The 27593-nt window shown below is 53.0% G+C and overlaps 1 protein-coding gene across 3 annotated transcripts in view; it reads left to right on the forward strand.

Moving 5' to 3' along the window:
• Positions 1–27593, forward strand: part of TOM1L2 (target of myb1 like 2 membrane trafficking protein) — a 68984-nt gene that overhangs the window by 13691 nt on the left and 27700 nt on the right. For all 3 annotated transcript variants that reach the window (XM_055407470.2, XM_055407472.2, XM_055407473.2), the window contains exon 2: positions 26631–26715. In XM_055407470.2, the coding sequence (XP_055263445.1) occupies positions 26631–26715 (85 nt within the window). The remainder of the gene's footprint in view (positions 1–26630; positions 26716–27593) is intronic.

The raw sequence follows: 27593 nt of genomic DNA on the forward strand, positions 1-27593 counted from the left end.
ACCCAATATTTAACCACGTGCCTGCTGTAAGCCCTGTTTCTTGGCTAATGACATAAAATCATCTTCAAAAGGAAAGCCAAAGACTCTTGCGTTACCTTTTTCTGCCATAAACCCACCCTTTGGTATTTGCAAAGGTCATATGAGCTGTTCTGGCGTCCACGGCCCTGATGGACAGGGAAGCGTACATTCCCATTGGCCCCTGAGGATGAAGGATGACTGCGGCGGCCACGGCATCTGCTGTAATGTCAGGAGCGGGCACTGGGACGCAGGGGCAGCAGGCACATGAAAAATGCAGAAGGTGGGAAGTGCCTCTGCCTCGCAACTACAGGGACATCTCCGAGAGCATTTGTTCTCCTCCGTTAAGCCTTGTCACCTGGCATCTAGTACAGGGGCTGGGGGCGGGGGCACCAGTGCCACGTCCTGTGGGGCCTTGCCCTGCCCTTGTACCGGCTAGTTTTTGTTCAGTGTTTGCCCCATGTAGGGGTCGTCGGCTTTATTCTCAGTTAAATAAAGAGCATCCTTTGGTGCCTGGTGTGGGAGAAGCAGGTGCTGTGTGCTGGGTGTGTCTCTGTCCCCACTCAGAGCAGATGGCCTGCGTCAGTTCATTTCGTGACCTTTCTTTGCTGCTAAGACACCAAATCTCTGATCCCACGGATCATAAATATTCTTTAGGTTTGCAGGCACGGAGGTAATGGGAGCGGCAAGCTGTCGCTATCATTTTCCATTTGTTGGAACCCGTGGAAGGAAACCATTACAGCAGTTAAGGCGCTGCGCATGCCTGCTGTGGCCCCGGGCTTTACGGACGTATGAAGGGCACCGCAGCCCAGCAGCCTTAGCCGAGGTCGGAGAGCCTTCTGCTCCATGTCCGGCCATCCTCACTTTTCTGCTCGCCAGGCAGCCCTTCCCAGCAGCTGGGCATCATGACTCAGTCCCTGCCCCCCTCCCCACCACCTTCCCAGGGGCTGCATTCTTAAAAGTCACTAAAGGTCATGATGGTCACCTGGTCTCCATTGCTCATTGTACTGATGGGGGCCTCTCCTTGCCCCAGCAGGAAACAAGAGCAGCGCTGTGTGGGGCCCAGTGAGGAGGTGCTCGGAGCTGGACCCCTCAGAGGTTTACAGGGAGGAGGCAGGCTGGGTGAGGACACAGTTCTGGGTGTCTTGGGGGGACCTGGAGCAGTGGGTAGTGAGGACAGTCACCCTGGGAGTCAGGCTTGAACCTTGTCTGGAGTCAAGGGGGAAGCTTGGCAAATGAACTTATTTACAAAACAAGCAGAGTCACAGATGTAGAAAGCAAACTCACGGTTACCAGGGGTAAGGTGGAGAGGGATAAACTGGGAGATTTGGACTGACATAAACACACTACTGGCTTCCCTGGTGGCTCAGAGGTTAAAGCGTCTGCCTCCAATGCGGGAGACCCGGGTTCGATCCCTGGGTTGGGAAGATTCCCTGGAGAAGGCAATGGCAACCCACTCCAGTACTCTTGCTTGGAGAATCCCATGGACGGAGGAGCCTGGTAGGCTACAGTCCACGGGGTCACAAAGAGTTGGACACGACTGAGCGACTTCACACACACACACACACACACACACACACACACTACTGTATACAAACTAGGTAACTGCCAAGGACCTACTGGACAGCACACGGAACTCTACTCAATGCTCTGTAGTGACCTATATGGGAAAAGAAGCTAAAAAAGAGCAGGTATATGTGTGTGTATAACTCATTCATTTTGCAGTATACCTAAAACTAACACAACATTGTGAATCCAATAAAATGTTTTAAAAGATGGGGGAGCTTGGGCGGTCTTAAATATGTGTGTGTGGGTGGTGCTTATGCATCTCAGGGGAGGAGCATGTGGGGGACCAGAGAGGGTCAGCAACATCCCATCCTGAGGGGCCGAGGGGGGCCTCCGCCCCTCTCCAGCTCTTACCACCCCACCCCATTCCTCCATCCCCACCCCTGCCCAGAGCCTCTGCACCCCACCCAGTTTGCTCCCCTTCTGACACCTCCTGGGACCCCGGGGCAGGAGCTTACCTTTCCCCCGCCCCCACAGCAGGCTGGGCTGCCTGGCACCACAGGGCCCTCGGTGGAGACCACCTTGCTCCAGACTTCATGTGGGTCTCCTGGGGGCTGGGCCCTGTGCGGAGCAGGAGAGGGGCCGATCTTCAGAGCCATCATCCAGCAGATCCCAGGGGACGCGCTTTGAGACCCTCCTCTACCTTACACATTCTCCAGGAAAGGAGGTGATGTTCTTAGTTTTTCCTGTGGAGAATTTCAAACATAAATGGGGAAACCAGTGTAATGAGCTTCTATGCTCCATGACTGGGCTTCAGCAGTTCTCAACAGCTGGCCGGTCCCACCCTGTCTCCTGGACGCTTCCCACCTCGGTTTGGAAGCCGGTTCCAGGCCTGAACCTGGAACCTGAGCAGCCCTCACCTGCTCAGTCCTAGTCACGTCACGTGACTGTGACATGCGCGTCTTTGAAGGTCAGGGCTTCTGGTTGGGCTCCATGAGCCCCAGCCCTCTTGCCAGTCCGGTGGGCGAGGACGCTCTCTGCCCAGGGCTGCTGCGAGCAAGCCTCTTAGGCCTTTACCAGAACCTCATAGCTCACTCTCTGCAACCTGCTGCACACCGGGCACCAAAGTGGCTCTGACCACATGGCCTGGGGCAGGTGAGCCCAGGGCTATCTCAGCTGGACACTCACCACCATCCTTGAGGAAGCGGCTTAGGCTGGGACTTGGGGCCCTCAACTTTAAAAAGAGGAAGGAAGATCACTGAATGATCCGACCCCACTGAATCTGACTTGAAATCAATAAAATCTCTTCCTATCTCAGAAAAAAATAAAACCAGGGACAGGGACTTCTCTGGTGGTCTAATGGTTATGACTCTGAGCTCTCAAAGCAGGGGGCCTAGGTTCCATCCCTGGTCAGGGAACTAGATCCCACATGGGCCACAGCTAGAACCCAGCACAGCCAAATAAATATTTTTTAAAATAATAGCAAAAATAGAAATGGGGGCAGAGCTCCTTTATAGACTGGTTTTAAGATTTAGATGAGGCAGAAGGGGACGATGGAGAATGAGATGGCTGGATGGCATCACTGACTCGATGGACATGAGTTTGAATGAACTCCGGGAGTTGGTGATGGACAGGGAGGCCTGGTGTGCTGTGATTCATGGGGTCGCAAAGAGTCGGACACGACTGAGCGACTGAACTGAACTGAACTGTGTGTGTCTGTACGTAAGTCGTTCAGCACTCAGTAGTTTTTATCATGAACAGCCTTTCAATAATACATCCTGCAGGGTATTAGCTGCTATCCCCATTTTACAAATGAAATGACAGAGGTTTAAAACCAAGGTTAGGTAGCATGCATGAGCTCCTGGGGCAAATGAATTACAGAGCCAGGAGTCTGAGCTCAGGTGTGACTAACTCCTGGCCCCCACCTTCGTGATGGCTAATCATTGAACCGAGCTTTGCGGCCTCGAGAAAAGAAGGGGCCGGTTATGGGTCAGCAGACTAAGTTCACGTGGTCCTGCCTCTGTCTGGCGTTCCAGCCAGTGCTGATTCGTGGAAGCTGATGGCCACATGCGGGGTCTCTGCAGACCCCTGCCTGCATCCCCCCCACCTCCTTCGCGCTCTTCCTGCGGTTAGTGCTACTCAGCCCTGCAGTGGAGAGAAACTGGGCAGGCGGGTCAAACACAGGCACAGCAGCCCCTCCCTGCTCAGTCCTAGTGGGAAGAGGCAAGCTCTGAGGCTCAGGAGGGTCACTGGTCACCTGTGGGGGCTTGTTCTCCAGTTAGGATAGTGAGGGGTGGATGTTCCAACTGTAAAGTTGCTGGGAATGGAATGTGTAATGTTGCCGAACTGGACATCAGATCCAGGCTCGTCCAGTCCCACTGCTCCCCAGTGCCTTGGTCTGGACACACAGACACCCCAGATCAGGCAAGGAGTGCTGCGGGCAGGGGACCCACTGACCTGGAACCCACCTCTGGAAGGTCTGGCTTAATGGGAGCCAGCATCGCCAGACCAGGACCCAGCTTCCTGTCTGGCTCTGTGCACCTGTTCAGAGAGGTTCTCCATTACCAAACGAAGAAACTGAGCAGACAAGCCAGTGTCTGTGGCCCTTGGAGGGCAAGGCAGGGACTTGAAGGGCACGTCCAGGCGATGTCCAATCCTCTTCCTGAACGTCCACCAAGGCCTCTGTACCTCCGTCACTGAGCAGCAGGATCGCCAGGGCCGCGGGTTCCTCCCTGGGTGCTTGGCCACCCTGGGGGAATAGGCAAGGATGGCTTTTCCCTGGAGAAGTGTTCTCTTCTTTGGGGGTATGTCTCCTGCTGTGTCATGTCTGGATATTCACCTTCACCAGTGTAGTTTCCCCAAACCAAGCCCCAGAACAGGTTTTAGGGGAAAGTGGAGAGCCTGAGTGGTTATAGACCTTACAGGTAAGACTCAAAAGCCCCGTGGAGAAGCCCCCGCTTTGGATAGGAAAGCAAAACCGGTCACCTCATTGCTGGAATGACAGCCTGGCTGTCTTGGGACCCAGCCAGAAAAAACAATTTGTTAGAATGACCCCCACACATAACCAGCTAAAGCTTTGGGCTGAAATCCAGAATGCTTATTAAGGGAAAGTGGGGTTAAAATTGTTCCTCTGAAACCCTGTGGTTGTTTATTTGAATTAGTGAGGTCGCCCCAGTGACAGCTGTGGAGGCCAGTCTTTAATTAGGAGAAGAATTTGCCCTGAACGTCATCAGAGTGGCATTTCTGAGGCCTCCGGTGTTTTTCTTCCTGGCTTCTTCCAGCCTCGTCTCAGTCCTGGGCTCCATCCAGGGTCAGAGCTAGCTTCTTCCCAGACGACCATTCTGCATGCTCCTAGCAGCCCTGGTCCCCTACCCTTGCAAGCTGGGGGGCTGCTTGTGGAACCTGGGCTCCAAATGAGGCCGTGAGCATGTGTCGTGAAGTTGAGAACGGCTGATCTCAAGCGCCTTTGCTGCAGGCCACGTGCTACTCTTAAGTGTTTGATATCTGTAAGCACATTTCCATCTCGTCTTAGTAACTGGCAGGTGAGGCGGAGTCCTTAACATCCTACTTCACAGGTGAGGAAGCTGAGGGGCCGGGATCACATGGCTGGTTAGTGAGGCGCCCACTGCAGAGGCTGGCACAAGGCAGGCACTCAGTGGATGTTTATGGAGTCTGTGTCTCTCGCACCAAAACGTCTGTTACATTTACCATCTTCTGCCCTCTAGTTGTTTACTTTGTTTGTGTTTTTTTGGCCACACTGCACAGCTTGCAAAATCTTAAGTTCCCCAACCAGGAATTGAACCCTTGCCCCCTGCAGTGGAGGTGCAGAGTCCTAAGCACTGGACTGCTAGAGAATTCCACCTGCCCTCTAGTTTTTACTTTGACTTTTCTCTGATAACATTGAATATGTCAATCTTTTCTTCAAACCTGGGTTTGCTTTTTAAACTTTGAGTTACGGAGAATTTTAAACATTTTTAAAAAGAGAGAGAATAGTATAATGAAACTCCATTCAACCCTTTATGTAACTTCAGCAGTGATCAGCTCATGGCCTATTTTGTCAACATGCCCATCTCCTCACTCTTCTGGCCTGTATTATTTTGAAGTAAATCCCCAAAATCATTATTTCAGCCATATATTTCAATGTGTGTCTCTAAAAGAAAATGAACTCTTAAAAACAACCATAATACCATTGTTGTACTTCAGGAATTAATAATAATTCCCCAATATTGCTTATTCAGTCAGCATTCACGTTTCTGTGCTGTGCTTGGTTGCTCAGTTATGTCTGACTTTTTGCAAGCCCGTGGACTGTAGCCCACCAGGCTCCCCTGTCCATGGGGATTCTCCAGGCAAGAATACTGGGGTGGGTTGCCATGACCTCCTCCAGGGGATCTTCCCAACCCAGGGATTGAACCCAGGTCTCCTACATTACAGGCGGACTCTTTACCGTTTGAGCCACCAGGGAAGCCATGTTTTTAGTTGTCTCTTGATGTCGTGTCACACGTTGTGTTAAAGTCTGTTTGAACAGGCTCTGATAAGCTCTGCATTGCAGCTGGGTGGTGTGTCTCTTCTGTCTCTTTCTTAGTCTGTAGGCTCCGCCTCCCTGTTTACTTCACTGCAGTTTGTATGTCGAAGAAACCAGGTCACTGGCCCTATTGAGTTTCCCACAGCCTAGATTGTACTGATTGCATCTCGTGGTGTCGTCTAATGTGGCCACGTGTTCCCATGTTTCTTGTAAACCTCTGTCTGACCAAGTTCAGGTTGAATTTCCCAAGGAGGCAGGGGCCTCTGCTGTCTCTCTGTGACGTTCACGACCACTACTGATCGGGGCCTAGATCCCCTTCTTCTTTATGGGTTGTAGATGGTTTCCAAACTGGGTTCTGTTCCCTCAAGGGCCTGTTCTGTTCCCAGGGCAGGTCACACAGAAGGCTTCGTATGACTTGGTGCCAGTCTTATGTCCCTCCGGCCTCTCCTTGACATCCTTACTCACTGACTGGTCTCCCTGGGAGAAGGGCAACATGGTCCCTTTGACTTGGAGGCCCTGGCCTCGGCTCGGCCCATGTGTGTTTTCCTTCAGCCCCCTGCATGGGAGGGCGTTAGGCGGCAAGCAGGAAGAGCACTGGGGTGGCCGGGTGGCCCCAGGTGAGGTCTCCAGCTCCTCTCAACTCTGAGAGCCCACCGTGGGCAGTGTGTGGGAGGGGAGGCTGGCCTCACTCTGCAGCCTGGAAGAGGTCAGACCAGCTGGAAGAGCCTTGATTATGGGGGAAAACAAGTCCTTCAGAGGAAGTCTGCCTGTCAGGGTCCTTGACGGCATCGCTGTCACCCCACCCTGAGAGCTGCATTGTGCCACCTGCTCTTGGGCTCAGAGGCCAGAGCTGATCCTTGAAGCCCTGCGGGTCAGAGCCTCGCCCTGGGTGTGCAGACGGGGGCTCAGGGAACCTCCCTTGGGGTCCTGGCCAGGCATTAAATGATGACGCCATGTTCCATCATGTGGCTGTATTGTGATTTACTGTACTTTAGTGCTGGGCGTTCAGGTTGTTGCCTTTATTTTTTTCCTGGCTGTTACAATCAATGCAGCAGCAAACCCTGGGAGAGCTTCAGTCTTCGTCTGCATTTCCGGTTGTGATAGCGAACCCTTGTTCCCCGGAATCATCCTGTGAGACAGGTGGCTCCTTTCTGAGGGTCTCACTCCCTGAAAACTTCACTACTGTTTCTTTTCTCAGCATTTTGGGGACCTAGTGTGGGTCCAGGTGTGCATGGGGCTGGGAAGGCTTCCTGGGAGAGGGCTCGCAAGGTACACTCTGATAGTGACCGAGAGTGGAGGCATATGAGGGGTGGGGAGACAAGAGCTGCTGCTGGGTGTGGACCTGGGGAAGCTGAGGCCAGAGGAGGTGGGTGAAGGGATGGGAGGGGACAGGGCAGGGGTGAGGGGAGCAACTGAGGCCTGGGGACAGAGCCCAGACTTTGCTGAAATGGAAGGGGAAACCAGGGAGCGGCTCTGAGCAGGGCAGTGACTGAGGAGCCTGTGTGCTGGGTCACCTGGCCACCGGGCGGAGGGTGGACAGGACAGAACCAGTTAAGCCCTTTATACGAGAGGGTTCCTTACAGACTTGGCTAAGTTGGCAGGAGATAGTGCCTTTCACTTCAATTCACATTTCTTTAATTCCTGCTGAGGTTGGATATTTTTATGTTGATTCTTTCAACTGTGTTTCATCATTTTGTGACTTGACCCAGTGGGTCCCAAAGGCCTGTCACTGCGGACATTGCGGGTGGCAAGGCCAGACTCATGGCTCTGCCTTGCATAGGAGCCCTGGGAGACCCAGCGAGGGAGGTGGGCCCCAGGCCTCTCGAGCTGCCCTGTAACCAGGGCACACTCAGGATCTGCTGACCGAGAGAGCAAGATGACTGGCCATGCAGGTCGCTTCTCTGTCGTCACATTTGAGGAAGGGGTTCAGGATGCAGCAGACTCAGCTGGGTCGGGGTCCCCAGTGGCCGGGGGCAGCTTTGTTGAGGAGAAGCTTGTCCAGGCTGGTCTTGCCTGCAGGCCATGCGCACTGGCTGGAGCAGAGAAGCTGAGTGTGAACAGGCCTTGGGGATAAGGTTTCTTCTCAGCCTCGCTCACGTCCGCCTGCCTCTGCAAGTGAGCAGCGTCCAGCTCGTAGACCTCGTCTATGAATGGGTTTATTGCAGGCTTTTCTGATGCCCCGGAAACCTCCTGAGGAAATGGGGGCTGCTGGTCAAGAACACACCCTTCTTGGAAAAACGCTACCTCCTAGCTGGCTGCCTCTGGGCACGGGGTCCTCTGCACTGCCCGCCCCCCTGAGGGAGCTGGCTGGCCATGTGCAGCTGGGTTGCTGAGTTGGGGTACAGGCAGCGTGGTGGCCGAGTAATGACCCTCACTGTCTCTGCAGCTTCTGGATTGGAACCACAGGGGCCTTGCGCCCTTTCCCTGTGAGATCGGAACAGTGTCAGGGTATTGCAAGGCCACCATCGTGGCCGGGCCCTGTCTGGGTTGTGCCTTCGCCGAGGCTGGAGTCCCCCGCCTTTGACATTTGATTTTACATGAAGAACAGAACTGGGTGAGCTGACCCACCAGTGCTCAGCTGCTCAGTCATGTCAGACTCCTTGGGGCATGGGAAGCCTTCCCAGCCCCAGCTCCATGGACTGTAGCCCACCAGGTCCTCTGTCCGTGGGATTTCCCAGGCAAGAATACTGGAGTGGGTTGCCATTTCCTACTTCAGGGGATCTTCCCGACCCAGGGACCGAAGCCCAACCTCTTGTGTCTGCTGCATTGGCAGACGGATTCTTTACCACTGAGCCACCTGGGAAGCCTGACCCACCAGAGCCCTCCCCAAACTGTTCCAGATTCCTGATGATTCCTGATGACCTAAACTTGGTTACAAGGGAAGTGCACGATTTTATAGAAAAATTCTTCCCTGAGAAACAAAGCAGGGGCTTCCCTGGTGACTCAGTGGTGAAGAAGACTCCTGCCAGTGCAGAAAACACAGTTCAATCCCTGACCCGGGAAGATCCCACAAGCTGCAGAGCGCCTGGGCCTGTGCTCCCTAGAGCCCATGCTCCACAGTAAGAGAAGCCTGTGCACTGCAGCTTGGGAGTAGCCCTGGATTACCACAACCAGAGAAGAACCCACACAGCAACAAAGACCCAGCACAGCCAAAAACCAATACTTTTCTTTTTATATCAAAGCAGTCTTGGACATGGCTGCTTTCACCCTGTGGTGTCTGCCTGGTTATGACCTGGGCTGACACTCCAGGCCTTTCTCCTTCCATGGGTGCACAGTGTTTAACATAAAACTATGTGTACAATTTTTACGTTGGCCTACTCCCACTGGGCATGCTCACCACTTGCTCATCAGCCACATGGGTTCAGGAGTGCAGGCTGGCCTCCCCAGGCCTCGACCCCCTCAGAGGACACTCTGTCATCTCAGTCAGGTCCTCGTGGCTTCAGCCAGGTTTGGAGCCCCTGTCACATTCTTCAGCTGCTTCAGATTACTGAACCTGAGATGTGACTGCAGTGGAGGAGAGCAGGCTTCCTGGCTGACCTGCAGGTGAAGGGGGAGGTGAGTGGACGCGGTCCCCAGGCCCCTGGGGCGCTCGGCCACCCAGCTCTGAGCCGGCGAGAGCTTCATGAGCACCTAGCCATGCTCAGACCCCAGGGGACTTGGCAAAAACAGGCCCACGAGGCCGGGATGGACGAGGCCTGGGGAGGAGGGTCAGAGGATGCGACCCTCACTGTGGCTGTGCTGGACACTCCTTGTTTCCCCCTGACTGGGGTGGGGCTCTGGGCCCGGCTGGAACATTCTCTCACCTGGTTTCCCTTATGGCTATGCATGGCATAGGGCACAATTCTGGCCTCTGAGAGGAACAGCACCTCTTCAGCAGTAAATGGCAAAGCCCTCTGGCCCTTGTGCCTTCTTCCTGCCTGTTTCAAGGACTCTGTGTGCTTGGGCATTGGCCGCCTTGTGGGTTCACGGACGGAAGCCACCAGTCAGTGCTGGCGGAGCAGGAAGACAAACGGATCCCACCCTGCCTGGGGGCCTGGTGGGGCTGCTCCCACCTGCACTGCCTGCTTCCAGGGTTCTTACTCTGTGAGAAAAGTAACCCTCATCTGCTTAAGCAACTGTTAAGTTTTTTTTTTAATTGCTTGCAGCTGAATGCAATCATAACTGATAAGGTAATGTTTTAATATTTTACAAGGGGGAAATGTATTTACATATTGTGTAATTAAAAATGAAAAATAATTTAAATCCCCACAGATTTCCAGGCCCACATCAGAGTCACTGAAACCGAATCTTTAGGGATGGGACTCACATATCTGTATTTTTAACAAACTCCCCAAATGATCTGATGTGCAGTAAATCATTTCCATATTCATTAATATTGTCCCCATTTTATATAGGAGAACACTGAGAAAGGAGGTTAAAAAACATCCCAGTGGCAGGGACAGAATGAAGGGACAAAATAGGTGATTAAGTAATTAATCCCCCTGCTGCTGCTAAGTCGCTTCAGTCGTGTCCGACTCTGTGCGACCCCATAGACGGCAGCCCACCAGACTCCCCCGTCCCTGGGATTCTCCAGGCAAGAGCACTGGAGTGGGTTGCCATTTCCTTCTCCAATGCGTGAAAGTGAAGTCGCTCAGTCGTGTCCGACTCTTCGCGACCCCATGGACTGCAGCCCACCAGGCTCCTCCGTCCATGGGATTTTCCAGGCAAGAGTACTGGAGTGGGGTGCCATTGCCTTCTCCAAGTTAATCCCCCTAGGGGATTGTAAGTAGAAAAATATGGGAGACCCTTGTAAGTTAATGATAACTCAAGAAAGCAGGTTTGCTTAGCAACAAAACAATAGAACAGAAGCAGAAGACATGCCCCCAACAACAAATTAATGGTGGCGTGAGGCCCATATCCTGCCCGGTGAGCTCAGTGAGTTAGTAACCCCCAAAACATGTTCTCTGGCCCCTAAGACATGTTCTTTGCACAACGCGCCCAAAACTATAAAACAGTAGTAGAAAATAAGGGCAGGTGAGAAATGCCAGGTGTCATTTCTGACATGGTGTCATCAAGTTAATGACCCCCAAAACAGGCTCTGTGCACACAAAAAGCAATCATTTACAGGAAGGTGACTTTTCAAAATGAAAGACCCTCATTTTGTACCGAGACCTGAAAATACTTTTCCGAAGTGTTAGTAACAGTCCTGGCCTGACCAACAAGTAAGCTTCCTTGTCCTACCTGGGGGAGGAACTGATGATGGAAACGTGATGTCTACTTGAGAGAGACAAAGAGGTTCTTCTCCCCTTCCCACTTTGCTTTTGATTAGAAAATTGTAGCTCACTAAGGTCTCAGGGTGCTGCGTTTCTCACCTGCCTGCTAGTAAACCTCACAAGCATCCTGTTCTAATAGATTACTTAAAAATTTTTTTATTTCTATATTTGGCTACAACAGGTCTTCATTGTGGCATGCAGGTTCTTTAGTTGTGGCATGTGGAATCTAGTTCCCTGACCAGGGATCGAACTCCAGCCTCCTGCATTGAGAGCATGGAGTCTTAGCCACTGGACCACCAAGGAAGTCCCCTAATAAATCCCTTCTTATCTACCTCTATTCAGCTCTTGCTGAATTCTCTGCACTGAGACATAAAGGACTGTCTATGGTCCTGGAGCTCTTCTGAGCCCTGGAAATGGTACCAATCGGTTTCACCAGTGTTTTGATCTGACTGCGCCAGGTCTCAGTTGTGGCACGTAGGATCTTCGTTGCAACACGTGGATCGAGTTCCCTGACCCGTGATTGAACCCAGACCTCTTGCATTGCGAGCGTGGAGTCTTAGCCACTGGACCATCAGGGATAGTCCCTCCTGTTGGTTTGTTTGTTTTCCCCACTTTTTATGCCTGGAGGGTTCCATGAACAGAGGAGCCTGGCACGCTGCAGTCCACGGGGTCACAAAGCGTCAGACACGACTAGGCACACATAGTTGATTAACGGTGTTGTGTTACTTTCAAGTGTACAGCAAAGTGAGTCAGTTATGCATATACATGTATCTATTATTTTTCAAATTCTCCCATTTAGGTTATTTCCCCAGTGTTTTTAAGTGAGACTTGCATCCATGACTGTCTGGTTCCAAAAAGCGCCCACCCCCTGCCCCAAACTGCCCCTGGGAGTCCTGGCTTCCCCTCACAGTCACAGGACTTCTGAAGGGAACTTCCAAAACAGAAAATTCAGAACTGTTTTGGACACAATTTTGCACAGCTGTCCGGGGCTGAGTCCCTGCAATGCATGTGTCCCCAGGGGATAAAGCCAGGTAGGTTAAAAAACAGACTCGTCAGTTCTTGGTCTCATCTTCTTTTGAGACAAAAATTCTTTGAAATTAGTTTTTTTTTTCCGTAGACTTTCTCGGGTTAAATCACTTAAGAATTACTAGACCATCTCACCCATGAAAGGTAATTACGGTTGTTTTATGAGTGTGGCAGACATATAGCGTGTAAGTGCTCCAGGAGTCTCCTGTGAGTTATTAGAACTGGTAGGATTCATGTTCTACCAAATTAGCCATCGAGAACTGATAGATTGTATCTGCAGTTCACCAAGGCTCTGGTCAGCAGTGCACATTCGTAACAATTAAGTGCACACCCGTTCTCCCAGAGGGGCTCTCCGGGCGAGGTGATTGCCCCAGGTTGTAATAGCGTGATCTGCGTGAGGATTGAGACTTGTGTGATGAGAGTGATCTTTTCACGGGGACGAGGGTCTTTGCCTTGAGAAGCAGGAGGTCAGTGCCCTTGAGCCTCTGGGGTGGGGGCAGTTCTGATAGTGTCCCATGGACCAAGCGTGGCCTGGGGTCAGGAGCTCCATGTTCCAGACCTGGGCCCAGCATGAGTCCACCGTGTGTTGGGTCTCTGATTCCACACGGTCAGACTTTCAGGCAGCCCTGTTCCTGAGCTCCATGGTGCAGGGCATCCTGGAGATGCTCCTCTAGTTGCCCTCAGGGACCACCTTTGCTGGGGGTCTCCACAGTATTGGGCTTCCCAGGTGGGCAGTGGTAAAGAATATGCCTGCAATGCGGGAGACCTGGGTTCTATCCCGGGGTTGGGAAGATTCCCCTGGAGGAAGGCATGGCAACCCACTCCAATATTCTTGCCTGGAGAATCCCATGGACAGAGGAGCCTGGTGGGCTACAGTCCACAAGGTCACAAAGAGTCAGACATGACTGAGTAACTGGAGCACAGACCAACCACGGTCACAGCCATGGCTGCCCTATTTCTGCATGCTGCTCTGGGCCAGCCTTAGTTTTCACAGAAGCTTCGCATGGTGTGGATGTTACTGTTCCCAATCCGTAGATGTAGACACTGAGACTCAGAGAAATCTAGTTACTTGCTCGAGGTCACACAGCCGATAACCACCAGAGTTAGACTGGGGCTCATTTCGGCCTGACTGCAGGCGTCGCGAGGCTGTGTGACCTGCCTCCGTGGTGCGGGTGCTGGGCAGTGGTGGGAGTGCGGGGGTGTGCTGGGGGAGGCCTCTGGACTGGGAGTCGGGGAGATCTTTGAAGAGGCAGGATCTAGAGTGAGTGCAGGTGAGCTGGGGAAGGTCGCAGTTGTTCTGGGAACTTGGAGGAGCCCGGCCGAGGGGAGCTGTGCTATCACCAGGGGGCTTGGAGAGGCTAGGGAGGTGGTGGGGGTGAGTCGGGGAGGGCATGGATGCCAGGAAGGCGGAGGGAGAATGTTTTGCGTTTTATGTGATGCTGTCTTCAAGACATTTCATGTGACCCTGCTCATTATTCCATAGTACAGGAGTGATGGCAGTACGTTCACCTCCTCGTGGAGTGTGGCTTGCTCTGCCCTCAGACAGTGAGGACCAAGGCTCCTTGTCTGTACCTTATACCTAGGGTGCCAGGAGTTGTCATAACTCATTTCCTCTTATTCCACGTGGTTTCCAGCCTTCATTTACCTTGAGTATGAATTATTATAAAAATGACCGTAAGTTCCTTTTGGAAACAGGCCTTTACGTGTGTTCCAACACTTGGTGAGAAGAAACTTGGACTGACTTCCTCGCACAGTCGCAGGGAGTGGCCACAAAGGGCCAGGAGGACAGGGCAGTGATGGTTGGGCCTTCTGGCACTGATGGACTGCGGGTCACAGGCTGCTGGGACCACAAGTTCTGTCCCAGGAGTGGATGAGCACATCTCTGGGAATCTTGGAGTCTCTGAGTATGTAGGGGTGTGGGGGAGGCATCATCACAGTCATTGGTGACTCACTCGTTCCCTGGAACCCTGGGACCAGCTCTTCCTGGGAGAACAGACTAAGGCTGTGTGGGGGCAGCTCCTGGCTCCCGGGGCACTTAAGGAAGCCCTCGGGGAGACGACGGCACAGTGAGCGTCAGCATCCCAGTCCCACGGACCCACTGCGCCTGGTCCAGCGGCTGAGAACCCCAGTGAGAGTCTGCCCGCCTGCCCGGAGGGGCCCTCCTGGGAGCGCTGCGGCCATCTGGCTGCCCTGGACATTCATGTTCTGCTTAGCTTTGCAGGTGTTCTTAGGAACAAGGCAGCCGAGGTGCTTGAGATGCTCCCGGCCAGGGTGCTTTCCGACCCGGGTGATGCTGTGCTTTCCGACCCGGGTGACGCTCTTGGGGAGCCCATCTAGAGTGTGTTTTGAGTTAAGTACCTGCGCACTTTTCTGGAAAGATCTTCCCAGATACTCACAACATTCCATCCAGAAAGAGCTGAGAACCACTGCCCTGAAAAATGGCCTTCTCTGGGTTTCTTTCTGACTCTCTTCTCTCTTGAATGTCCGTATCAAAGCATGTCCCCCAAAGCCTGCTGCTCAGAGGGGGCCACCCCTTGGGGGACTTGAGTCAGCACTGGGATGTGGCATGGAGGGTTGTCTTCGTCCCCCAGCCTGGCCTTGGGTGGCTGTGCCTGGGGCGTGAGCATTGGGAACTGGGCATGGAGACCCAGGGCCGGCTGGCAGGGGCACAGCGCGGCTTCGCCTGGCCCAGTGTGGTTTGGTGTTGTCTGCACTCCTCCCGAGCTGGACGCCTTTCCCAAATGGTCCCTGCAGGTGGGAATGGCTCCACAGAACAAACCAGACCGAACGTTGGACTGGACTGCGGCCATTTAGATTGTTTTGCTTGGGGGCATCTGTGCCATGCAGTCCCTGGGCTCCGGGTGGGACCCTTACACAGCCCCAGGGCTGTGGAGGGACCAGAGAGGGAGGGAAGCAGGGTCAGTTCAGCAGAGAGAGGACCGGCTGTGTGTTCTCGTCCACGAGCATGCATTTCTGCTTGGCGGAGATCAGTCTGCACGGGGCACTTTGGCTCTGGATGTTCACTTAGCATTCCTGCACTGATTTCTACTTGGTGGCGAGGCTGAGGCATTTATCATTTTAAAAAGGCATGTACGTTTGCACAGCCGTCCTCTCATCTGCGGGAACAGCAGAGGTTTCCTTAGTTAGGCACCTTTGCCGAATCAGCTTCCCTTCCGCTCAGCATTTCCTCAGGTCTTGTCTGGCTGGGTCACAGGGAGGAGCAGTCTGTGCGTTTCCTACTGAAGTTTTACTTACTATTAATATTAGAAAAATTCAAACATTTAAGAAGAGAGACCCTCCGGATGACCTCTCCTGTGTGTGTGTGTGTGTTGGTTGGTGTCAGTGTGCTGTGGGAGGACGCCTCGCAGTCAGGTTGGGATTGAACTGGAAGCCCTCAATGCCCAGCTCTTTCCCCTGGCCCCTGCCCTCAGGGTGCAACTGGGCTGCACGCCTCCTCCATTTCCCACAGCCCTAATCTGAGCCCTGGCCCCTAAGAAACCTTTTCCTGTCAACTGGCCCAGCGGACAACAGCCGGAGACCCCCTCCCCCCCCCAGCCTTCCTCCCACGTCCCCTGCTGCCCCCCAGCCCTAGGTCCGTATCTCCCTCAGCTCCTGTCCACACCTCTGTTAGCAAGACCTGAGGAAATTCCCCATCCAGACCCCAGTAGCTCTGCCTCTAGAAAAGAAAGTGAAGTCACTCAGTCTTATATGACTCTCTGCGACCCCATGGACTGTAGCCTGCCAGGCTCCTCTCTCCATGGGATTTTCTAGGCTCTGCCTCTAGAGAACATGTATTTAAAGCTATGGACTCCCTCCCCCACCCCACCACACCACCCCGCCTTCCCGGGGAATTCCAGTTAGAAAGAACTTGGACCAGCAGCCCTGGCCCGCATGGATGACCAGCCTCTGTTCTCTGCTGCTGGGCTGGCCTGAAGGGCTCCTTTGTCGGGGCCTGGGAGGACGAGGTGTCCTCATTTGGCCGGGATGGGGTTTGGGATCGGCTGGTAGGGCACTGCCCTTCGGAACTGAGCTGTCCGGGTGGGAGAGTGAGTTCAGAATTTTATGAATGTGCCAGTCTTTAAAAGAAAGTAGATGTTTAAAGTGAGGAGAAACCTAAATGCAGCATGCTGGTCTGAACTGGATCCTGGACAGAAGGGCATCTTAGTGGAAAAACTGGAAAACTCTGAATAGGGCATCTTAGTGGGAAAACTGGAAAACTCTGAATAGGAGTTAGTAGTCCTGAGCTGCTGTTAGCATCTCAGTTTTGACACATGAACGGTGGCCTTGAAGGATGTTAACATGAGCAGAAACTGGGAGACAAGCCCTTGGGGATCCTTGTACTATCTTGGCAGCTTCTCAGTAAATCCGAAATTATTCCAGTATTGACAGTTTATTAATTTTAAAAAAAACAACAAGGGGAGCAGCTGACTGCCCTTGCCCCCTCACCCTGCTCTCTGCATACTTCTCAGCCAGCCCTTCTGAGCTCACCTGCGAGATCGGGGTTGGGGGGGCGGGGGCGCAGCTGTGTCCGGGGGCTAGGGGCCCAGGTGTGCTCAAGGCCCAGCCTTGCCCGGGGTGTCAGGGTTTGAGGCCTTGTGCACCAGGATGACCTTGATTGGTGCTCCCTGCCAGCTGTGTGCAGTCGGGCTGTTCACCCCTCAGCTTCCCTTGTCTCCCCTCTGACAAGGGCTGCCTTGGAGAGGGGTGGCGCCTAAGACAGTGTCTGTGAAGAGGCCACGGTGCGCTCTCTGGACCCCATGTGAGAGGAGTGACTTCAGTGGCTGGGAGATTTGGGGTCAGTGGTGTGGCTGGTGGGTCACAGGCAGAGCTCTGGGCCCCCTGCCCCAGGGCCCATGTCCAGAGTTGGGAAACATGGCGTTCACTGTGAGTGACTCGTGGGGAACCTTATAGCTGGGCTCTGAGACCTGGGAGCTTCAGCATTTGGATCCCTGAGGAAGCGGTGCCTCCGCCCTGCACGTGGGCCAGGCCGTTGTGGGGCTTCCCTCTGAGGGAGACCCTTGTGGTGCAGAAGACCCGAATCAGAAAGCTGGGTGTTTGCAGGTTCCCAGGGCATGGAGTGTCCAGGATGGCTTGTGGACTGCTGTTTACCTGTAGGTGGCAGTGGAGACACGGGAAAGCAAGGGACGCCCTGGGGAGGTGGGGTGGGGGTGGGGGTTTCAGCCTCTGTGTGTCTGTGTCGGGGGCTCCGAAGGGCTTCCTGTTTCGTGTTGAGTTCAGCTCCCAGCAGCCCTGTGAGAAGACTGCTGTGATTATCACATCTTACAGACAACAGAAAGCCTTGAAGAGGTCACATTCCTGGGGTCACACAGTAATTGGCTGAAGTTTGAACCCGCCAAAGCCTGGGTTTCAACTCCCTGCTCAGACTCTACTATGACGCCCGATTCTCCTGCTTCTGAGCCCAAAGGGAGATGCTGGGGAGAGCTGGAGCCTGGCTCCGATCTCCCCAGGCTGCGTAGGGCCCCAGAGGATGTGCGGTCACCACTGCTCAGTAGCACAGGCCCTTTGCTCACCCACAAGTTTAGATGGAGAGCCAGGGTCCTCCCAGTGGCCGTAAGATGGGAAGAAGCTCCCAGAATAGCGTTGGGAGGCCTTGAGAACTTGGCTCTCAGGTGGACCATAGGCCATACCGTCAAGTACGGGTGCCCATCAGAAATGCCCCTCGAGATCCTACGGCAGGAGGCATAGGGAGGCCATGGGGTGGCGCTGTCCTCGGGCAGGCTTGGGGGGCATGGCTTTCCAGGCCAGAGAAGTCCCAGTGACCTCCTCAGAGCTGGACGCAGATATGAGACCCCTTGGCAGGCAGAGTCCTCAAGCCCCTGCTGGGGTTCCTGCGCTCACACTCGGGCAGATGATCTACCTTTCCCTGAGGTGAGAGCTCAGCTCCACTAGGTCTTCTTGTCCCTGTGTTTCCTCTCACAGCGATGGTCAGGTTTGGTAAAGCCGTACGTCAGGCCCAGGACGCTGACTTCACCACTTCTGTTCAATGTAGTCTTCAGAGTCCTAACCCAGAGTAGTTACAGGAGAAAAGAAAAGAAGGGCATCCAAGTGGGAACGAAAGAAGTAAAACCATCTCTATTCACAGATGATGTGACCTTGTATGTAGGAAACCCTAAGGGTTTCATGAAAAAAAGAAAAAAAAAACCTGTTAGAATGAATAAATAGATTCAGCAAAGCTGCAGGATATGAGTCAACACTCAGCTGTTTCTCTACACAGCGAACAATCCGAAAAGGAAATTAAGAAAGCAGTTTTATTTATGATAGCATCCAAAAGAATAAAATCCCTAGGAATTAACCAGGAGGTAAAAGACTTGTACACCAAAAACTGCAAAACATCGCTGAGAGAAATGTTTTTGCTGTTGCTCAGTCACTCAATGGTATCTGACTCTTCCTGGCTTCACGGACTGCAACCCATCAGGCTCCTCTGTCCACGGAATTTTCCAGGCAAGAATACTGGAGTGGGTTGCCATGTCCTTCTCCAGGGGGTCTTCCTGAACCAGGGATTGAACCTGCATTTCTCGCATCTCATGCATTGGCAGGCTGACTAAGCCACCTGGGAAGCCCAAAAGAAATGAGAGAAGATAAATGAATGGAAGGACATCCCATATTCATGGACTGAAGACTTCATACTTTGAAGCTGATAGTACTAACCCAAAGTGATCTGCAGATTCAATGCAATCTCACTCAAAATTCCATCAGCTTTTTTTTTTTCTTGCAGAAATAGAAAACTCCATCCTAAAATTCATATGGCATCTCTGGGGACTCCAAATAGCCAAAGCAACCTTGACAAAGAAGGACAAAGTTGGGACTTCTCTGGTGATCCGGCAGCTAAGACTCTGAGCCCCAATGCTGGGGGCCTGGGTTCCATTTCTGGTCAGGAAACTAGATCCCTCATGCTGCAACTGAAAGACTGAAGATCCACGTACAGCCAAATATTTCTTTCAAAAATAAAAATAAACATACTAAAAGAGGGATAGCGTAGAAGGACTGACACTTCCTGATTTCAGAACTCACCATCAGCAGAACAGCGTGGCCCTGGCACAGGGAAACAGAGACCGCAGGATGAAACAGGGAGCCTGGAGGCAAATCTTCCCATGGATGCTCAGCTGATGTCTGACACATGTGCCAAGACCAGCCTGTGCGAGAAAGACAGTCTTCCCAACAGATGGAGCTGGGAAAACTGGGTGTCCACACGCACAAGAGCAGAGTTGGAATCTCACCTTATACCATCTAGAAAACTCAACGATGAATCAATTAATAGCTAAACATGAGCTATTAATAAAACTATAAATGTTTTAGGAGAAAACAGAGGAAAAGCTTCATGACCCTGGATTTAGCAGTGCAGACTGGGAGAAGATACTTGCAAAGCATGTATCTGATAAAGGATTAATACCCACTTCTGTGAGGTTCCTAGAGGATCAAGTTCAGAGACAGAAAGTAGAAGGGTGGGTGCCAGCATCTGGGGCAGGGGTGAGGAGTGAGGGTTTCCGGGGACTGAGCTTCAGTTTGGGAAGATGCATCATTTCTGGAGGTGGTGGTGGGGACGGTTACATGTACTTGCACTTAATGGCCCTGAGCTGTGCACTGAGAAGCAGTTATGGTGGTAAATTTTATGTTACATATAATGTGAAAGTGAAAGTCGCTCAGTTCTGTCCGACTCGTTTTGACCCCATGGACTATACAGTCCATGGAATTCTCCAGGCCAGAAGACTGGAGTGGGTAGCTTTTCCCTTCTCCAGGGGATCTTTCCAACCCAGGGATCAAACCCAGGTCTCTGCCTTTGCAGGCGGATTCTTTACCAGCTGAGCCACAAGGGAAGCACAAGAATACTGGAGTGGGTAGCCTATCCCTTCTCCAGCGGGTCTTCCTGACCCAGGAATCGAAGCAGGTCTCCTGTGTTGCAGGTGGATTCTTTACCAACTGAGCTATAAGAGAAGCCCACGTATATTTTGCCACAGTAAAAAAAAATCACCAAGAAAAGAAGAAAAAGTGTCCATAGGCCAATGTGCTGTCAGAGCAGAGTGGGGGACTGAGGGGGTCAGAGATCACCAGACCTGCTACCTCATTTGACAGAAAGAGCGCTCAGAGGAAGAAGCAGAGAAGGCTGGGTCCAGGGCCCAGGGGTGACGTGGCAGAGTAGGACTGAGACCAGTCTTTGGGTGGTGGGGCAGGGACGCGATCTGCCTGCCTCCCGCTATCTCCCAGTGCCCGACCCTTGGCAGTCATCAGCTGGATGGCCGTGTCCAGGGACCCCCACCCCCACCCCCGGGAGCACGTCTGCACCTGCCTTCTGCCCCCAGGCTCTGATGGGAAGGCTCAGGGTGGGACCAGGCAGGGCTGCCTCACGTGCAGCCAAGGTCCGGAGCATGATCTCCATCAGGCCCCTGCCCTTGCCCTCTCCAGCTGTGGGGTGGGGATGGGGCTTCCCCAGTCCCTGAGGACTTCACATTAGGTCTGGCTGGTTCTTCCTGGCTTGTCTGGTCCTGTGTGCCCTGCTTGCAGGGGCCTGCTGTGGTCTGTCACTGTGTGTGTGTGTGTGTGTATGTTGCCAGGGAGGTCTCTCTGACTTCTTTCTGGCTCCATGGCACCAGGGCTCCTGGGGATTGGGTCCCCAGACTGCCAATCTGTATACATGGCCTAGGGACCACCGTGTTTTATTTTGCCTCCAAATTACAGAGGAAGCTGCCTCTGGAGTCTGTGGGCTGGTCAGGTTATACTTTATGCACCTTCTTCTGGCCCTTCATCTGCCTTTTCAGAGGGGGAGGGAGGAGTGGGGCCCCCATTGTAGAAAAGGACACCCCAGGAAATGGGGACACCCTAGACTCCAGGGGAGTCTCTAGTGAAAGGGGAGCCGCTGCAGTTAACATCCACCAGGTCAGGGACCCAGAGCCGAGGCATCCATGGCTCTGAGTGCGGTGTTGGGACTGAGTTCCTTTCCACCTGGCTGGTCCACCCCACCTGCCGCACTGGCCTGAACCCATCCAGAGCCCAGAAGGCTGATCTCAGGTTGATGGGGCATGTTGTCAGATGAGTCCTGCCCATGCAGACCCCTTTACTCCTCTCCACCCCTGACAGGGAAGCAGCCCAGCCCCTCTGGGCTCCTTCTCACTCTCTTGATTGTGGAGGAGGCGGAAGATTCCGCTGTTTCTCCTCCCGGCTCACCAAGAGGCTGCTGCTGAATGCAAAAATGCTAACCCAGCCCTCTTTAGCCTTCTGGTGCTGGCTGCTTCTGACGTCGCTGTATTTCACATCAAAGTGTAGAAATCAGCAGCCAAGAAACCAAGCCCCTGGATTGGAGTGTCCTCCCAGCATCATGGCCCTGAACTTCAGAGCATGTGGGAGGGACACTGTGGTGGGGAGTGGGCTGCTGCTGGAAAAGAACCTCGCCATCAGGGTCTGGACACCCCGACCAGGATAGAAGCTCAGAGCCTTAGCCACTGCACTGCCAGGGATGTCCCAGGGTTGACATTCAAGGCACCCTGGCCCCCAGCCCACACCAGGCAGGGGGCAGCCTTTTCTGAATGGAGAAAATGCCATGGCAACAGCATCAGGATGACAGGCTCTGAAGGTTTAATGGGCGCCGTGTCTGCCCCTGCTCCACTCAGCCCTGCACAGCCCTGTCCAGCTCTGCCTTGCCCCTGGCCGTTAGCATATCACTGGAGACCTCTGGAAGGTCAGCCCTTTGCTGCCCGGGTCACTGGCGCTTTGATCTGTCTCCATCCTGAGGGCTGGCCGGCAGGAATGACTTGCTCCCTGACCTCTGGAGCTTTGTATTTTTGCCGTTGCACCAGGATTTATTTATCTTCGGTTTTGACAATTTACGTGATAACAGAAATGAGCCTGAACTTGGCATCCTCTGGCCTGGGGAGGGAGCCAATGGGAGTGGCCACAGTTGGAGGGCAATCAGATCCAGCTTGGTCCCATGGCGGGAATTCTTTTGCGAGGAAAGGAAACTGAGAAGCGATTTGAGCTCCTTTGTCAGCCTTCCCTCCTCCTTCTGTCTCAGCCTAGCCAAACACCCACAGTTGTATGTCTGTGGCATTTCCAGCAAAATGAAAATAAAGAGGCATTCTTCTGGGGTCGGTTCTTTATGATCAAAAGGAGCCTCCATCTTTTGCTGGAAACTCAGAGCCCAGTGATTGAATAGAGGGTGCTGACCCCGAGGAGAGGTTCTCACGCCTCTGACCCCCTTCCCGGTGGTGGGGAGGAGGGGTGGGGAGGTTCACTGATGGAAGTTTCCTCTGTCAGGCCTCCAAGACAGTGTCCTCTGGCCCTGCCGGTGTCCCCCGTTCTCTCTTCCTGAGTCTCTGTGTGACCCATGCTGAGATAGGACAGACCACAGGCAGACAGTGGCCCTTTGGCCAGCTGGCCTGTCCCCTCACTGGCTCTGAAGGGTAGCAGGTGAGCGGCTTTACTAGGAGACTGCAGAGACCCTGGTGTGTGTGACCCCAGGTGGGGGGTCCCCTCCTCTGGGGGTGGGCCCTTCAGAGATCTGAGTGGCAGAGTGAGCAGGGGGCAAGTGTTTTGTTGCAGACCTATCCAGACGCTGCCTTGCTCTGCCCTGGCCTCACACAGCCTCTGTGTCCAGTCCTCCTGGCTCTGTACTGGACGGTGCTTTGCCCGTTCTGCCTGGGTGCCTGCCCCAGCCCCACCCCCATGATGATGCCCCTGAGGGCCCAGCGGTGCTGCCTGTGGCTGGCTGGCGTGGCCTCTCCTCCATCCTGACCTTTGCCTCTCTTCACAGGCCCCTTGCTCCTCCTCCCTTCCTGCCTCCCCACGCTTTCCTCCCCCAAGGAGGTGCCTGCGTGCGTGCTCAGTCGTGTCTGACTCTCTGTGACCCCACAGACTGTAGCCCACCAGGATCCTCTGTCCGTGGGATTTCCCAGGCAAGAATACTGGGGTGGGTTGCCATTTCCTTCCTCCAGGGGATCTTCCCTGGGTTGGAACCCACGTCTTCTGTTTCTCCTGCATTGCAGGCAAATTCTTTACTGCTGAGCCACCGGGGAAGGCCCCCCAGAGGAGGGGGATTCATCAAATGCTGCCTCTGCTGCAGCCAGGTGACACCATGGGCCCTAGTGAAGGGCCCCCGGCCACCCCCAGCGCCCTGCAAGGAGAGGCTCATCTAGCCACTCTCACTCATGGGGCGGGCTTGTTCCTTTTGTGGGGTGGAGAGTCTCTGGGTGTCAAGAGTGATGAGTAAAGAGGGTGAAGAGGTTGAGGATACTTGCTCTTTGGTAAAGACTGAAGCAGTGAGGGTCGTCCACGCAGACCATGGGCCGGCGCACTGATGTCTGGAGCCGCGGCCGGGTTCCTGGAGTGTGGTGACCGCTGGGAAGGACCGTTGTCGGTGGAGCATGAGCTCTGGGCTGCAAGTGCAGAACGAGCGTGCCTTCCCCGCAGCTGCGTCCAGTGGAACCAGCCACTTCCAGTGTGCACAGAGATCGTGGGGTTCACGCTGTCAGTGGATGTGCATGTTGTATGAAGTTTCTGTTAGTTAAAGAGGCTGGTGACTGTCTCTCTGGAGAACTAAACAGTTTGGACAGGGCAGCGTCAGGTCCAAACTCATGGTGCTGACAGCTGGGGCCACGTCAGCAAGTGTTCAGGCATTAGACAGACAGACCCAAGACCAGATGTCAGTGCCTATTCAGCTGTGTGATCCTGGCCAGCATCCCAACCTCTCTGAGCCTTGCTTCCTCTAAATGTGGGAGAGAATACTGCCTGCCTTCAGTTCAGTTCAGTTCAGGTCAGTCGCTCAGTCGTGTCCAACTCTTTGCGACCCCATGAATCACAGCACGCCAGGCCTCCCTGTCCATCACCAACTCCCGGAGTTCACTCAAACTCATGTCCATCGAGTCGGTGATGCCATCCAGCCTGCCTTAGGTTTTTAAAAAAATGTGTTAAAGTAGGTATAACAAAATGTGCCAGTCTAACCACTCTTAAGTATTAAACGCATTCACAAGGTCGTGCACCCACTCTCTGGACCTTTATCATCAACTCTGTCCCCAGTTCAGTAGTAACTCCCCATTCCCTCCCCTAGCCCTTGGCACCCACCATTTTACTTTCTCTGTCTGAATTTAATTGCTTTAGGAACCTCCCATAAGGGGAATCATGCAGTATTTGTCTTTTTGTGTCTGGCTTATTTCACTCAGCATAATTCCCTGGAGGTCCACGCATCTTGGAGCAGGTGTCAGAATTTTACTTCCTTTTTAAGGCTGAGTAATATTCCTCCGTGTGAATCTGCACATTGTTTATCTGTCATCTGTGTCTGGACACCTGGGTTGCTCCCTGGCTGTTAGGAATAATGCTGTTGTGAACACAAGTGTGGAAATATCCCTTTGAGGTCCTGCTGTCAGCTCTCCTGGGTGTGGACCTGAAGTAGAATTGCTGGGTCATCCGGTAGTTCTGTGTTCCGTTTTCTGAGAACCTGCCCCGTTTCCCACAGGGACAGCTCATCATTTTCCATCCATACCAACAGTGCACAGGGGTTCCAGTCTCTCATTCTCACCAGCATTGCTTATGTTCCATTTTTTTTTTTTTGATAGCAGTCATCCTAGAGAGTGTGAAGTGATATGTCATTGTGGGTTCGATTTGCATCTCCCTAATGATTAGTGATATATAGCATTTTTTTTCAGGGACGTGTTGGCCACTTGTTTATCTTTTTTTAAAAATTAATTAATTAACTTCGCTGTGGCGGGGCTTAGTCGTGACACTCGGAATCTTTTGTTGTGGCATGTGGGCTTAGTTGCTCCGAGGTGTGTGGGATCTTAGTTCCTGGACCAGGGATTCAACCTGCATCGCTTAGATTGCAAGGCAGATTCTTAACCTCTGGAACACCAGGGAAGTCCCTGTATATAGTTTTTTTTTGTTTTTTGAGAAATGTCTGTTCAGGTCCTTTTGTTGTTGTTGTTGTTGAGTCACTAAGTTGTGTTCGATTCTTGGCAACCCCTTGATCTGCAGCCCACCAGGCTTCTCTGTCCTTCACTATCTCCCAGAGCGTGCTCAAATTAATGTCCACTGACTCGGTGATGCCATCTGACCATCTTATCCTCTGTCATCCCCTTCTCCTTTTCCCTTCAATCTTTCCCAGCATCAGAGTCTTTTCCAATGAGTCGGCTCTTCGCATCAGGCTAAAATACTGGAGCTTCAGCTTCAGCATCAGTCCTTCCAATGAATATTCAGGACTGATTTCCTTTAGGATGGACTGGTTTGATCTCCTTGCTGTCCAAGGGTCTCTCAAGAGTCTTCTCCAACACCACAGTTCAAAAGCATCACTTCTTCAGTCATCAGCCTTCTTCATGGTCTAGCTCTCACATTCATACATGACTAGTAGGAAAACCATAGCTTTTACTATACAGACCTTTGTCAGCAAAGTGATGTCTCTGCTTTTTAAGACATTGTCTAGGTTTGTCATAGCTTTCCTTGCAAGGAGCAAGCGTCTTTTAATTTCATGGCTGCAGTCACCATTCCCAGTGATTTTGGAGCCTAAGAAAATAAAATCTGTCACTGCTTCCATTTTTCCCCTTTCTATTTGTCATGAAGTGATGGGACTGGATGCCTTTGCCCATTTTTAAATTGGGGTTTTTGTTGTGTTTGAGTTTTAAGAGTTCTTCATTTATCCTAAAAAATATTAACTCCTTATCAGCTTTGCAGATATTTTCCAACATTCTGAACATAGGTTACTCTGTTTTTACTCTGTTGATTGTGCCCTTTAATGCCCAGAAATGTTACATTTTTATGCAGTCCAGTTTATCTGTTTTTTCTTCTGTTGCCTGTGCTTTTGGTGTCATATCCATGATTGAAGTTATTGCCACATAAAATATAAGGGCTTCCAAGGTGGTGAAGAACCCACCTGCCAATTCAGGTGATGTAAGAGATGAGGGTTTGATCCCTGGGTCGGGAGGATCCCCTGGAGGAGGACATGGCAACCCACTCCAGTATTCTTGCCTGGAGAATCCCACGGACAGAGGAACCTGGCAGGCTATAGTCCATGGGATCGCTGAGAGTCGGAGATTACTGAAGTGACTTAGCACCCACACACCAACATCATGAAGCCCTCCCCCTGCATTTTCTTCTAAGAGTTCGAAATCCTGGGAGTTTAGTGACTGAAGGACAGTATTGGGGATCACCCCTTGACCCCCTGTCCCAGGTGTTCTCTTGGGAACAGCACTAGAGCTGCTTTCGGCTCAGCTCATCTGCTTGGGGGGCAGTGGAGTGCATCTGGTCCCCACTCTTTCCTCCCAGGCCCCTTATTCCAGGAGAAATGTAAAGCAGCTTTCTTTCTGAATTTGCAGAAAAGGCAACAGATGGCTCCCTGCAGAGCGAGGACTGGACATTGAACATGGAGATCTGCGACATCATCAATGAGACGGAGGAAGGGTGCGTGTCCCCTCTGCCCCCTGGGCAGGTGGCCTGTCAACCTTGGTGTCCGACCTAGCAATGCTCGGATGCTCCGCCCTCCCGCCGCCCTCCTGCCCCCAAAGACGCTGCTAGAGTCAGAGCAGTGACCCCCTTTTTAATAACCTGCTTTTAATCACAAGTGAAAATGAAGTTGCCTCGTTACTGAGTCCCCTGCAGCCGATCCTCCCTCCCCCCACCCTCTGCAGCCCTGGGCTGGCTCTGCCCTGCTTTGCTGGACTGGACGGAGTCCCATGAAGGAGAGAGCCCTCAGGGTGTGTAGTGGGCGGTAGAGCAGGGAAGACCTGCAAGGCCCAGGCCCCCCCACCCCTGCAACGCCTGGCCTGTTCTGCTGTTGTGTTTACGTCCTCTTCTGCATCACAGCTGCATTCTGCATGCACTTCTTCCAGATTCTTTGGTATTTGACTCTATCTACACCATAAAAATGGAATTTATGGTAGTAGCACCGTCGTAAACCACCTCCAGACCTGGGCAGCTCCAGCCTTGCCCTGAGCTCTGTCCTTACTGGCCTTGCCATGTGGAGGCTGGGGACCAGCCTCCTGATTTCACTTAACAAATATTTCCTGAGTAACCACCTCATACTCAGCCCCAAGGGACATTCCAGAGCAGGGAGGCAGGCCGTGAACAAGACACTCTGGTCAGCTGGTGACTCGACTGTGCAGAGCTGAGCTGGGGAGGAGAGGGCAGTGACCACTTGTGCACAGTCACCAGGGAGGCTGCGAGGCAACAGGGGTGAGGGGCTGCCCCTGCCCTGCGCCCCCACCCTGTATCTGGCCCTGGTTCCGCCAGCCTGTGTGACAGGGCCAGCCCCTTTGAATGTTGAGGAAGCTGAAGCTTGC

Source organism: Moschus berezovskii, chromosome 20 (genome assembly GCF_049115385.1).
Source record: "Moschus berezovskii isolate FMDL1 chromosome 20, NW_MosBer_1.0, whole genome shotgun sequence".
Taxonomy (NCBI): domain Eukaryota; kingdom Metazoa; phylum Chordata; class Mammalia; order Artiodactyla; family Moschidae; genus Moschus; species Moschus berezovskii.